A 14456-nucleotide genomic window follows, 5' to 3' on the forward strand; every position below is an offset into this window, starting at 1 on the left:
CACTCGTCCAGACATACTCAGAAGTGTGTTTTCACACTGATTCCAAATCTAGACAAGTTGACTACGAAGATCAACCGTCCCAGTATCTTAGAAGATAAAGACTCTAATTCAGCGTTTTCTTATGAGCAAACCAAAGATGATACTGTAAACCCAAAGAGTGCTGAACTCCTCTCACACCGGCATCTGACTGTGGCAGGTAAGATGGCTGATTTCAGCTCAGCACCTTGTCTCGGGGGTGTTGCAGGGTCAAATGACAAAGGACTTGTGACTGCATGCAGCTTTTGTGTGGTTATTGATTTTGGAAACAGATGCTCTTGGATGTAAGTGACGTAAGAAGTTGGAAAGTCAGGCTATACCCGGAGACTAGCCTAAGCTAGTCTCGATGTTCGGCCCATTCTGCAACAAAACACCCTGGCTAGGTTCTCCTACCTGCCCCCTCCAACAAATCCGGCTGTACCTCCACTTCCTGGCAGATTCAGAACCTGTTTTTATTTCTAACCAATAGCTTTCCTAGGGTAGGCCTTCCAAAGCAGCAGCTGTTTAGTCCTGTTTTATGAAATTCTAGTCTAGTTTATCCTCGCATTTCTTGATTTTAGATTGTAGTCATCGAACCTCTAGTCCTCATTGTACTTGCTCATAGCCTATGAATGTTGATAAAACTTAGCATTTGGGGGCTGGAAGAGATGGCATAGAAAGTCAAATGCTTGCTGTGCAAACACAGGACCTGAGTTTGGAACCTCAGAACCCACAGAAAAATCCAGGATGGTGGTTCCTGCGTGTATCCCTGCTCTGGGAGGATAGAAGCAGGACGTTGCTGGAGCTTGCTCATCAGCCAGCCTCACTGAATCAGTTCAGTGAGAGAGGCGGAGGCAGTCTCGAGGTGTGGGTCATGACCTGACTTGGAGATCACATATCAAATATTCTGTACATCAAATATTTACATTAAGATTCATAACAGTGGCAAAATTACAGTTAAGAAGTAGCAATGAAATAATGTTATGGTTGGGGGTCACCACAACATGAGGAACTGTATTAAAGGCTTGCAGCCTTAAGAAGGTTGAGAATCACTGTGTGAAGTGATCAAAAAAGACACTTAATATCAACATGCGTGCACATATCAACATATACACACGTGTACATACACAGAAAAGTACCACTTTGGAAAGCATGGATGTAGGTGGTTGGGTGTTCAGTTGAATAAGCCATGTCAGGGTAGGTGGATGGAGCTGGGAAAAGCTTCACCATGTCCTTGTCAATCAAAAGTGCTAGCTGCTTCATCAGCAGCTTCCTTCTGAGACCCTCAAGTGTGACAGAAGTCCTTCTCTGCTTCAACTGTGGTCTCTCTGTTTTCAGTGCAAAGCTTTCTTCTTTTAGTTACTTTTTATTATTTAAAAGCCATCATCGTTGGGGTTGGTGAGATGGCTCAGCGGTTACGAGCCCTGGCTGCTCTTGGAGAGGACCGAATTCAATCCCCAGCACACACACAACTCTAATTCACACACAAACACAAACACACACACACGCACACACACACAAAAATTTCTCTAATTCAGTTCCTGGGGATCCAGTGCCCTCACATACACAAACATGCAGGAAAAACACCAATGCATATAAAATAAGTAAGTCAGTAAATAAATAAATAAATGAATAAATAAATAAATAAGAAAGTGGTCATCATGTCAGGAATTGAGGTAAGTGAGTTCACATTTTTCTCTGTGAAGGTTATATATACTGTCAGATAAGGATTAGAGAGAAGTCAAGGGGTTGATCAAAGTCACTGAGCAAGGAAGTGCTCATCAGTGTTGCTCACCAGGGTCAGCTGACCCTTCCCAGATGTGCTGCAGATGTTCTATGATAGGCTCAAGCCATCTTTACCTCTCTTTGCTTCTTTCTTCTCTCTCTCATTTATTTATTCTTTCTTTTTTGGAAGGAGGTATTTTCCAGTTTTGAGATTATCATTACAAAATTTCTTTCTTCTCTTTCCTCCCTCCACACCTTGCTATATACCTCTCCCTGCTCTCCTTCAAATTCATGGCCTCTTTTTGAGAAAGCCTACTTATTATTACATGCATATACGCATATGCATATTTATTCCTAACTATAACCTGTTTACACCACACTGTTACCACGTATGCTTATTTCTCTTTCCTCTTTATTAGCAGTTCGCTCCCTGTAGGAGAAGGCCTTTTCTGTGTTGTACTGTCATGTATCTCTTCTCATCTTCCCCTCTTTACTATGGTTTATTATCTTGCCATGATATCAGAGACCACAAAAACCAATCTCTTACTATTTACAGTTCCTTTAGCAACATGATTTTCCCCTTCAGCTAATCAGATAAAAAAAAAACTTTCATGAATGAATGAATGAATGATTGAATGTGGGGTCTAGGAGATAGCTCAGTGGGCAAAGGCACTTGTCCCTAAGCCTGACAACCTGAGTTCAACCTCTGGAGCCCACTGGGTAGAAGGCATTCCCTGACCTCCGTATAAGTGTCCTCCTTCAAAGAAAGAAAGAAATGAATTTGCTGAGATTTCTGGCCTGCTGTCTTACTCAGGGCTACTATTGCTGTGATAAAATACAATGACCTTTTGGGGAGCCTGGGGGAAGGGCAGGAACTTGGAGGCAGGAGCTATGGAGGGATGCTGCTCACTGTCTTGCTCATCATGATTTGCTCAGACTGCTTTCTTATAGGACCACCAGCCTCTTCCTACATCAATCACTGAATAAGAAAATTCCCTACAGGCCTGCCTACGCCTTGGTCTTATGGGGGTGTTTCTTTTTTTTTCTTTTTTTTTTAGGTGAGGCTCCTTTCTCTCCAGTTATTCTAGTTTGTATCAAGTTGACATGAAACTAGCCAACACACCTGCTAAGACTGTTTGTTAAAGCAGCAGTTAAGAGTACGTGATCTTTATCAAACTGTTCTTATAAAATACAGGTTCCTTTCAAGGCAGAGGAAGGGGCAGGAGGCGGTGGCAACAGGACAGAGTGCTCCCTGGAGACAGACAGATCCTGCCTGATAACAGGTAGTCTGAGCAGTGCTCTGGCCTTCCCGGCATCTCTCAGGGTGTTGAATGTTCTCATTAACAACATGCCAATTCCCATGACCGCTTGGTTCCTGTCTGATGTTGTGTGTCTCATGACCCTCAGTCACCATCAGCTCACATGCTTTCCCTGACTCCGTGCAGGCCAGCTAATCTGCCAAGAGAGGTTTCTTTAGGGTCTGTGTTTGGGGAGGTAATTTATAGACTTGTATGACTATTGGCAGCAGAAATCTGTGCATAACAGACTGTTTTCCTCCTTTGGCATGACTTCTTGTAGAAATGATTATTCCCTTAGCAGGGCTGCTTTGGGAGGCAGCCTTTCCTTATCGTCTGTCCACTAAGGACCGGGAGAAGACCAGGGTCCTCTGCCTGTGCCGCCTCTCCGCTAAATCTGGTACACTGCCCTGTTTTAACACGTGCCAGTTCAGGGTGGATGATTGAAAAGGATCTTCCTAGGTTTTTAAACCTTAAGAGAGTTCCCTAAAGTCTGACTGTAGCATAAGTAGCAGCAAAGTCCTGGTGTGTGTCACCCTCAGTGTGTACGCGAACATACGCAATTGTCTTTATACACTGTCTCCTTATGTGTATAGGCATTTTACCAACAACCTTGCAACAGGATACAACATTCACAGCCATGTATGTTCCTGTGCACACGCCACCGGGACTATGGCTTCTTTCGAGTAGACCAGGAGTGTCCAGTCTTTCAGTTTTTCCAGCTGTTTGAGCTTTCAGACTGACAGCCAATCATTCATGGCAAGAGAAACCCCACCACAGAATTAGGCAGTGCCAAGGGCTAGCCCGGGGCACCTCCAGCTGCTTTCGAAGAATCCTTTGATGGGCCCCACGCCTGCAGCAGGAAGGTGCCAAACACAGCTAACTTTTGGAAAGTGGCACATCTGCGGGTTCTCTGATGGGCGAGCCGCTGGAAGGGCCCCCCTCTGTCCTCGGGGTACTCAGATCCGCGTCTGCTGCTAGCAGGGCTTTGACTACTTCATCTACAGAGGGGGTTAAAAAATAAAAAAAAAGCCATGTAGTAGCAGCAGAAGAGTAGCAGGCATTTGCGGGCCACACGGAGGGCACGTGACTCAGGGCGGGGCCTCGTGCGGAGCCAGCCAGTGGTGGGGCTCGGGGGTGGGGCCTGGGCGCGCAGCTCCCGCGGCCCCGGCTCGCTCTGCGGGAATGTGGGCTGGAGTGGTCCCGCTGCGGGGCCGAGGTGCAGCAAACCACAGGGTCGATCCGTAGCGCCATGGCCTGCATCCTCAAGGTAACCGCTCAGCTGCGGGCCGCAGGCGAGCTCCGCCCGCCGGGTGCGCAGAGGCGTGGAGCCTGCCGCGGTCCCGCCGCATCCTCAGCCCGCCCGTCCCTTCCTGGCGTCGGCTTCCTTTTTGTTCCTTTGGCCAAGGCATCTGGGTGGGAGACTATGCAATGTGCATTGGGCACAGACTCCTTGCCTACACCGCTGCCGACTGGCGCCTGCCTGGAAGGAGCTGGGGAGGGAGCGCGCGCTGGTGTGCCGAATGATGGGTATGGCAGGCGGAGCAGAGGGTGCTCTGAGCTTTGCGGTCAGGGCAGCCCGCGGCCTGCGGGGGGCCACGGGCTGAAAAGGAGCCTCCTGGCATGGGTGAGGGGCACGGCTTTTGGGAAGAGGAGGAGAGGGTTTGGAAAGCGTGCAGCCTTTGCTTCTGGGAATACAAAAACTTCTGGGGCCACAGGTAGCCCCGGAGGAATGAGTTTCTGGGGAACTAGCTCCAGGTGTTGGTGCCTGCAGTTCGAAAAGTTTACTAGATGGAGATAGATAGAAAATTGGAACTCCTCAGGCTCACGTGTCAACAGACACTCTTACTCAGAGTCCATCCCTGTTGTGTTCTTTCAAGTCCTGGTTCTTTACGAGTTCTGAGTGCCACAGGCTTGAGGTCTTTGGGAGGACCTGCTTGGTGAGGACCTTCCATGGAAAGACTGTTTCTGACCTACTGGGAAAGTTCACTCCCACCCCGTTCTGGTTTTTCCTTACTGCCCTTATTCAACTGCCCAGCCTGACATGGATCAAAATGTGAGCGGCATGAAGGTTCCGCATCCCCGAGGGAACTCAGAGGTGTTTTTGGTTCCAGCCCGGGTAAGGTGCTGCGGACCAAGGAGAATATCAGAGAAGAAGTGTGTGTGCTGCGTAATGCCTCAGCGGCGCTCGGTACAGAGTCTAGTTGCCCCAATCTTCCCTTCCCAGCATGAAGCGAGGAATTGGACGCTTCCTGTGACTTTCCTGAACTTGCTCTGTGTTCTGGAACAATTTCCAGGACATGCCCAGGGGTGGCAAAGTCAGGAGGAAGTAATCCATTGGTGCCACAGAGTGAAAGTCAAACCTCCCGGCCCAGGGCAGGAACTGGAGCTAGAATACGGCGTCACCTCCACTAGGCTCTGTCTTTGTGTGCATGTATGGTTTGGTGCGGTGCTAGTGGTCAAAGCCAGAGTGTCACACATGGTAAGCACGCGTCTGGGCACAGAGCTATATTCCCAACCCCCTGGAAGCATCTTTAGTGCGTTGCCAAGGTCACACACAGCTCTCACCTCATCTTGGACTTACCACTCCTCATGTGGAGATGGTTCTGCAGCCCCTCCTTCTTTGCCTTCAAAACCTACCCATGCCCGAGTAAGATTCACCTGAATTCTGGCGCTGCCTCCTGCCCTGTGTGTGGCCTTGGGCAAGTTACACGTCCCTGAACACTAACTCCCTTACATTAGATCAGAGTAATTGTGCACACGGTGTCACGCTGCTGCGGAGCTTGGTGGAGTAGGGCCGCGGACTGCGGCATTCTGACCTTTCCCACAGGGTAGGGCTTCCATTCTGTAAGAAGCCCTGCCCAGTCGGTGCCCTCGTTCGAAGCTTCAGGACAGAGTGAGCCTGGATTCAGACCCACATGTGAAATGCCCTCACTCTTTAAAACTTTCCCAGGAGATGGCTCCAGGCAGCCCTTATACCAGTCAGTCCTGGCTATCTTCAAGTCCTCCCCACCTCCCCTTTTGGTGATAACTTCGATGTTGTGGGCTGTGAATGTCTGGGCCATACTGATGGCTCCTCTGGGCTGTGGGCAGCCTCTGCTGGGTGCAGACTGGACCTACTTGGTCCTGGACAGTCTCTGAGATCCTTTCATCTGTGCCGTCTTTGAGAGTTACACACGGTGGAGTGGGGCGCATAGGTTCCAAACAGGAGGAATGACTTCTGTGCAGGCTTGGCCTTTTGCACTTGATTTTGGTTCCCTTCTTCCAAAGCATAGAGAAATACGCAGTTATTATAATTTTAACAGTGTTGTGGTAGCAAATGGAAAATCATAGACCTCTTGTTGATTTTAATTAGACTTCCTTTTTCCTTTTTACAAAAAAAAAAAAAAAAGTATTACTTCCTCCTGACTTTGCCACCCCTGGCCATGTCCTGGAAAGTGCTCCAGAACACAGAGCAAGTTCAGGAAAGTCACAGGAAGTGTCCGATTCCTCTGAACCTACTTGGGTGTTGGAAACTGAGCCTGGCCTGCTGACCAAACTGACAAAGAGCAGATTAATAGGAGAACAGCATATGTAATTTATTTGCTGTTCATAGTATTCTGTGAATATATGCATGTGTGTATGTTTCCCCCTGTGTATGTGTGTGTATGCATGTGTAAACATGTGCATGTAAATATACATAATTACTTATATCTCCCCGTGTCTGTGTGTATGAAGTACATACTCAGATATGCTGCCCATTTTTTTTGTCAGCTTGACACAAGCCATGCCATCTGGGAAGAGGGACTCACTTGAGAAGATGCCTCCCTTAGTTGACCTGTAGGCAGCTCTGTGAGGCATTTTCTCCACTGCCCTCTCTGGATGGCAGCACCCTTGGGCAGATGATCGTAGGTGGTGTAAGAAAGCAGCCGTGGGTGAGCAGGCCAGGAAGCAGTGTTCCTCATGGACCTCTTCTTTGGTTCCTGCCTTGAATTCTTGCTCTGACTTCTTTCAATGATCCACAAGAAAGTGTGAAATGAAGTTAACCCTTTCCTTCTCAAGTTGCTTTTGGTCCTGGTGTTTTATCACAGCACTAGAAAGAAAACCAAGAGTAGGGGATGGGCCTGAGAGTTTATATCCCATTTTAACAAGTGATACATTATGAAGACATAAGACAAGAATAAGGAGGAGGAGGCCTGGGCTATCTGTTCCGAGTGTCAGGAAATGGCAGGGAAAGCAATGAGAAATGAGTTTTATTTGGGCACTTTCATCTTGGTCTTGACCCTCTAATGATAAGAATATTCTACTCCTGGCCTACGGAAGGCACGCTTTTCCAATGAGTGCTCTGCAGGGTGTTGTTCTGTACCTTGCTTTGTGAAGAGTTTCTAGCCAGAGTTTCAGAAAGTCATAATGAAGCATGGAGGTAGACAATGACTAACCCAGAGGCCACAGCCAAGGCCGCTTCCCACTGATGGTTGGTGCTGAACAGGATTACTGCCTGCGAGCTGTGTTCCAGAAACATTAACTGTAGTGGGCAGAGGCTTTCTGATGCGAGGAGACTGAGTCATCCTTTCTATCTATATGGACACCATGGTTGCTTGTACAGCAAGGGCGGGAATCTCTAAGGGAGAAGGCTGGCACACGGCAGCTGATGAGGGCCTTTCAGGGACACCGAGCTGGTCCCTGGAGACACTGTGCCTACCTCGGGCCCATCCGGTCCCAAGTGGGCCCCGTTCTCCTCAGAGTCACTTATGTTGTAAGGTACATGCCTATTCCACATTGCAGGGCAGTGCGCACAGAAGCAGGTGCCGTTTAGTTATGCCTCTACCACTTACTGATCGAACCACAGAAAGTTTTTTTAAATTTTTAATTTACCCCCCCCCCCAGTTTCCAAAATGGGGGCTATTGTAGGGGGAAATGAGAATATCTGTGTGCTGGTTATCCTGCAGGAAATGACAACCCCAGTCTCAGAGGGTTCATTTCCTGCCTGCATCAGGCTGCTCTTCTTCTGAGCCCTGCTAGGGACCCCAATTCAACAGCCACTGTGTTCCTACAGGGTGAGGTCTCCGAGGACCCTTCTGAATCCCCTGCCTTCCACCACCACTGCTGCCTCTAAAGAGGGAGAATAGAGAGGAGAGGATCTCTGGGGTGTTTAAGAGTCTTTGGAATTTACTAGACAAGAAGAGTGGCTACTTTATAGTACTAATAAAGTTAAAATTACATTTATATTAGTTACCTTTCTTGGGTTTCAGAAACTGTACAGTCTTACATGTAATAAAAATGATTTCTATTTTCTTCTATGATTTCTTCTTGTGGTGAGCAAGTAGTTTTTGGGTACAGTTTTGTACACTTGTGATAGGTAACAGATCTTTGTTGACCTGAGTTCCGTATTCAGTACTGAGGCGGACACCTGGTGGGCTGTGGTCGTGGAGGTGTGGGAGCGATTTCTGACGTGAAGATTATGGTTTTTCCCTGTTAATCAAAATTTTGAGCATAATATAGATAATAAACATGCCACAGATGCATGTCTAAGCTACTTTTGCTTTCCTCTACAGTGACTTGCCCTTATACATTTATCCAGTTGATAAGAAATTACATAGTTGTGGTGCAGACTTACATACTTATCTTCTCATTAGTCTTCTCTCCCCTGCCTAGACCTAATCCTTCACCATACTTCAACGTGGGAGAGAATCTGGCTTGTGCCCTTTACTCTCATTCTCGTCCCGGAGCCTTGTATTTGGTCAGCATTCGAGCAAGCCTCCTTTCTTGGCAGCTTTTCCTCATTGTTCCTACAGAGCAAAGGGGCAGTACCCATAAGCCCTTTGGGGCTTTATTTCATACCTTGGTTCCCTGAGCCTGGGTGATAATCAGGCTTAGCATGACCTGCAGGTTTTTTTCAGAATCTGGTTCCTGTCTCAACAGCTCATGTCTCTACTGCTCACTCACTCCTGGCCTCCACACTTACCTGCATGAACCTTAAGTCTGGGCAACATGGGGACTATTACGGTGTTGAGCTTTGGGGTTAGACAGCCTGTCCCAACTGTGAGGCCTAAGCCTCAGTTCCCTTATCTCTGAAGTGGAAATGAATACAGATCACAAAGGTAGAAAAGCTACTTTCTACGAAACAGGAACGTGGCATCTATGAAGTCCTCAGCTGTGCTTGTTTCCATGCTGTTTTTCTGCAGGAAATCCCCTGTCTACAAACAGGCTGCTTCTCTGTAGGCTCTTGGAGCCTTAGCTGTTGTCTGTGTAGCAGCAGGCTCATCCTGTTCTGTGGACACCCAGCTGTCTATCAGAGTGAGCTCACAGGGGCCAGGCAGCGCATACTCACCCTGCATCTTCAGAGGTCTGTATCTTTCAATGTATGAAGAGACACGTGGTGCCCGGCTTGTAAACAGTTAAGCTAGTAACCAAAGTGTGCAGAGTTCTTTGAGAGGTAAACTTTGGGCTGGGAGTCATTCACCAAGAATCAGCTGAGGAGAAGCCTACTCTTACTCAAATTGGTATGCCCAGGAACTGAGAGGCGTGTTGGTACACACCTTTAATCCCAGCACTTGGGAGGCAGAGGCAGGTAGGTTTCTGTGAGTTTGAGGCCAGCCTGGCCTACAGAATGAATTCCAGGACAGCCAGGACTACACAGAGAAGTCCTCTCTGAGCCCCAGCCCTCCCCCTCCCCCAAAAAAAGAACTGACCGGGTTTTCGGTAAGTTACCTCTAAAGGACCGCTGAATGCGTAAAGTGGTGGTGTCACTGGATTTGTTTGACCTGGAGGGCAGTTTGGTGTGCCATGGATGCTGCAGCCGAGTGGAGAGCAAGCAGGTCTCTCACCTAGCTTCTCACATGCTGTCAGCGTCGTTCATACAGGCCTGACGCCCTTCACAGAACATTCAGGGTTATCTGACATCTGAAGATAGAGGGGGAGGAGAACAGGGGTGCAAGGAAGAAAGATGAGCTCTGGAGGATATGGAGGGGCTGCCTTGCTTTGTCAGGATCAGTTAAGCGCATTTTTGACAGAAACAAGGCAAGAAGAGAAAGTCAGGATAAGAAGTACTAGATGGAGCCCTCAAAACCAAACACCCATGCCTAAGTCAGAGTGTGGTTCTCAAGGGAGCTTTCAGGGCCTCTGAAAACTGTGAGGGGTCACAGCATGTGTGAGAGCCCCCAGGAAACCCTACTACACAGGCAAGAAAGACAAGACAGTTTGCTGGATCCATTTGTGCTGGTACTTCTGACCCACTGTCCAGACAAAGCCCTGACCCGTAGGTGCTGACTGCAGGGATGTGTTTGCTGTGTGTGTTGGTGTGCTCTGGGGAATAAGTGTGCTCTTGGTGTGAGCATGCTGTGTGTGTGTCTGGAGGATGGATGTGCATGGAGGATGAATTTGCATGCTCTAAGTATGAGCATGCCCAGGGTGTAAGCATTCCCAGGGTGTGAGTATGCCCAGGGTGTGAGGAGCATGCCCTGGATGTGAATGTTTCCTGGGGTGTGAGTGGCAGGTGCAGGCAGCACTCTTTGGATTAGTGATGACAGTAGCAGTTGGCCACGTGTTAGACAACTGAGTTGCTAGGCTGGAGCTTGAGCTAAGAAAACTTGAGCTAATAAATGGAAACTAGGAAAAGCTAATTAACTTGTCCCAGGTTGCAAAAGGGGTAGAGGGGACACTGACCCCAGGTCTTCGTGGCTGTCAGAAGTATCTGTGACCTTTATTGACAACAAAGAGATGGACTTTATTTACCATCTTCTATCCAGGTCCACTTGGTAGGGACCACTCTGCACGTTTTTATTTGTGTCTTCCTCAAAGTTCCTTTGTGATTTTGGAACTAGTGGCGAAGAGAGACTGAGGAGATTAAGGAGGTCATAATTCTGTGTCTAAAAGTGAAGAGCCTCTGGCCTGGGGGAAGCCGAGTCAAAGTTCAGCCACATGTGCTAGCAATTTGAGGGTGGGAGGGAGGAGGTGGGAGCTTGTGGGAGAGAGGAAAGGGTGAGAGGGTGGGGGATGTGTCTGAGGGAGAGAACAGGAGAGGGGTGGTATGGAATTACAGTAACTCAGGACCCCTGCAAGGCTCAGAAGAGATCCCAGCATTTGTTTATAAGTTTATTCTTAAAAATAAAAGGCCCACAAACTGTAACATCCGAGGGTTCTTTCACTCCACTGTGCCCGGTGGAGTATGGAAAACCAAAGGAGAGCGTTACTCTGCCGGCTGTGGCTGTGGGAGCAGGGCCAGTTGACCCACTGTGATGGAATGCTCATCTGCTGTCAGGGCATGGGCTGTTTTTTGTGGAAGGGGCTTAGCTCTGAGGATAGCTAAAGCCCACTATTGACTTTCAAAGTTACTTTCAAAGTTAATATCCCCAGAAGGGAATTCTCTAGCTGTTGGTGAGCATTTAAGAGGCTTGTACCTGAGGGTGGACACTGTAATTCTTTTGTCTTTCCTGGCTTTAGGTAAAGTGTAGAGAGGCCCTTCTCTAACTGGAAAGGGTAGATTTACCAATGCTACCACAATCCCAAGAGGCCCATCATTCAGATTGTGGATAGCCCAGGCCTGTTAGCGTCCAGCCATTCTGATGGAGACCTGAGTGTTACTGCCAATTGGAGCCTTGGTAAGCCGGGGAGGAAGGAAGGCTGACTCTCTCATCCTTGGTCCTGCCTGCTCATTAAAGGCTCTAAAGGGTCAGTAGGAAGGGGCAGGGAGGGGAGGGTGGGAGTTGCTGTTGCTGCCTGTCCTCGATTAAACAGGAGAGCCAGCGAAGACCCAAACCTCGCCCTGGATTTGAGAGACTTTAATAAACAGCAGCTTCCACGTAGGCGACTTTCCAGAAGACCTCTTTTGCCCCTCGTGCGGGACCATTTTCATTTCCTGCACGATGGAGGGTAGGCTGATAACATCTGGTCCTTGACAGAGATGGAAGGAGTTAGCCCCCCTCCGCCCCCCGAGGAAATCTGCTGGAGAGGGGCCAGGAAAAGCAGCATTCTATCCCTGGAGTCTTTCAGTGTGGTGTAAAGCCACACCGGAACCCAGTAAATACAGCTCTGCACTCACCCGCTGTTTTGTGAAATACTTTTCCTGGGCAGATGCAACACACACGTCTACTTACCACAGACAGGGATCCCCTGACAGACCAAAATATGGATGCACCGTTGGTGAACCAGTGAGTTTTGCTGGGGTTACTTGCAGGAGCAGAAACGACACACAGATGGCTGCATCACCAAGGCCCACCCCAGTGCTGACGCTCACAAGTCTGGGGGCCTGGTGTGCACTGCACAGTCTGCAGGCAACTCAGCAGTTTGGGGAGATCAACCTTTCTGGGTGCCTCAGCTGATCTAAACCTCCTCCGGTCAGGATGGTCCCTGCCCGCTCCTTTGTAGCTGGGCTTGTCATTTCTGTTTACTCTTGGGAAGGGGGTGGGGGTTGTCTTGTGATTCTGGTCAGTTTCAGGGACTTCCTGAACCTTTTTTGAGTTGTTTACTTTCTGTTTTAATACTTTCTATCTTAAGGAGCTTCCCTCCAGGATGGCATGTTTCAATCTTGGAAGAAACTGCTATACAACACCCACTCACCTACTCAGATTTTGGTATTTGCTAAGAATGGAAAACTGAAAACTGTTGAGTGTCAAATCTTTTCTGGGAAAGACTTATTTCTAATTTCACAGGCTGTTTAATTTGTTAGTGCTGTTTGAATCAGGTTTGCAGGGGAAATGGAAGTGAAGTGGGAGCCGGGAATGGGGACCTGGCACTAAAGTCTGGTCATGTAGTCACTGTAGATTTAAGAACTGGAATTTGCAAATGACTGGAAGCTGTTCCTCTTATGGGGGAGGGGAGGGAGCTGCGGCGACAGGATGGGTTTGAATTTGTGCCGAACAGGGCAGTGAGTACTGTTGTAAGCATGGGGGCAACAGTAGTCTGGTGTCTAAACAAAGTGAGCCTCAGGCAGTTGGGTGTCTCTGTAGGATTTGGGTGACAGCTACAGCTGTCCTACCTCCGAGCCTGCTCTAGTTGCCAGTTCCCAGGAAGAACAGCACTAAGCAGCTACGCCAGAGACGCCTGTGAGAAGAGACCAACCCACAGCTACCTTTACTTGCTTTTCCCTTCCTCTTCTCACCTTTGCTTTCTTTCTCTTTCCCTTCTCTTACTTTCTCTCTGTCTCCCTCCCCCTCTTTGTCATACCTTACCACCAAAGTACAACTTGCTGAATCAGGTTACTTACAGGACGAGCAGTTACTTACAAGAATATGGGTGAGGGGTTACTTACAAGAATATGTGTAGCTTCAAGGTAGTGATCCTCTTGCCCGAGTCTAAGTGCCGAGATAGCAAGCCATGCCTAGTACAACCTACACATTTTCTAAGACCCACATAAAAAAATGAAAGATATATGTAGAACTTATGTAGTGTATTTTATTTAACCCAAACTATAAAAATGTCTTCATTTCAGTATATGACCAGTATATAATTAGTAGTGAAATATTTATGTCCATTTTGCATATTCCAAATTCAATATGTATTTTTCAATTACAGTAAGCCTCAGTTCAAGTGCTGTCTCAGTTAGGTTTTTATTGCTGTGAAGAAGACATCATGACCAAGGCAACTCCTAGACATAAAACATTTAATTGGTCCTGGCTTACAGTTTCAGAGGTTCAGTCCACTATGTCATGGCGGGAAGCGCAGCACCGCCCAGGCAGACTTGGTACTGGAGGAGCCAGGAGTTCTCCATCTTGATCTGAAGGCAGCCAGGAGATGCCTGTCTTCTGCCCACAGCCAGGAGGAGGCTCTGATTCCATATTGGGTGGAACTCGAGCACTGGGAGACCTCAAAGCCCGCCCCTATGGTGACACACTTCTTCCAAAAAGGCCACACCCTGTAATAGGGCTACTTCCTATGGGCCAGGCATTCAAACACATGAGTCTGTGGGGGACAAACCTTTTCGAACCACTCCAGGTGCTAAATTTTTCTTACATGTTTTTGACCTACACTTCATGGTTTAAAGAGCTATGTTCATTTATTTTCCAATAACTAAATGGAATGCCTCATTTTTTGATTGTGAATTGATTAAAATGAAATTGAATAAACAGTACAGTTTCTTAATTGCACCTGCCGGGATTCAATGCCCAAAAGCCACACATGGTTACTGAGTACTCCTTTGTTCAACACAGTCCCCATCAGGAGGGGCTGCAGAGCTCAGAGAATGTGTGTGGTGCAAGGGACTATGGAAAGATGCCTCTCAGATCAGAACCAGAGGCTCACGTACTGTTCAGATTCTTAGAGAGGAAAGGAAGGCAGGATAGAAGCCATTCTTGAGTGCCTGAGCCAGGGACACATGGGGACCTTTGAGTGCCCTTGAAATCTCATCTGGCTTTCTCCACCAACTGATCCAAATCCCTTCCAAATGTTGTGCAGCTGTGGATTCTCCCGGAGGGCTGCTGCTCTGTGGGATGTGCGAGCTAGCTG

The 14456-nt window shown here is 48.0% G+C and overlaps 1 protein-coding gene across 4 annotated transcripts in view; it reads left to right on the forward strand.

Annotated features, from left to right (window-relative positions):
• Positions 1-4166: 4166 nt before the first annotated feature.
• Positions 4167-14456, forward strand: part of St6galnac3 (ST6 N-acetylgalactosaminide alpha-2,6-sialyltransferase 3) — a 478904-nt gene continuing 468614 nt past the window's right edge. The window contains exon 1 of one of the 4 annotated variants that reach the window (XM_060392473.1): positions 4167-4305. In XM_060392473.1, coding sequence (XP_060248456.1) covers positions 4288-4305 — 18 coding nt within the window. In that variant the 5' untranslated portion in view covers positions 4167-4287. The remainder of the gene's footprint in view (positions 4306-14456) is intronic. The other 3 variants (XM_060392470.1, XM_060392476.1, XM_060392472.1) reach the window with 3 other exon arrangements.

This window comes from Meriones unguiculatus, chromosome 10 (genome assembly GCF_030254825.1).
Source record: "Meriones unguiculatus strain TT.TT164.6M chromosome 10, Bangor_MerUng_6.1, whole genome shotgun sequence".
In the NCBI taxonomy this organism is placed as follows: Eukaryota; Metazoa; Chordata; class Mammalia; order Rodentia; family Muridae; genus Meriones; species Meriones unguiculatus.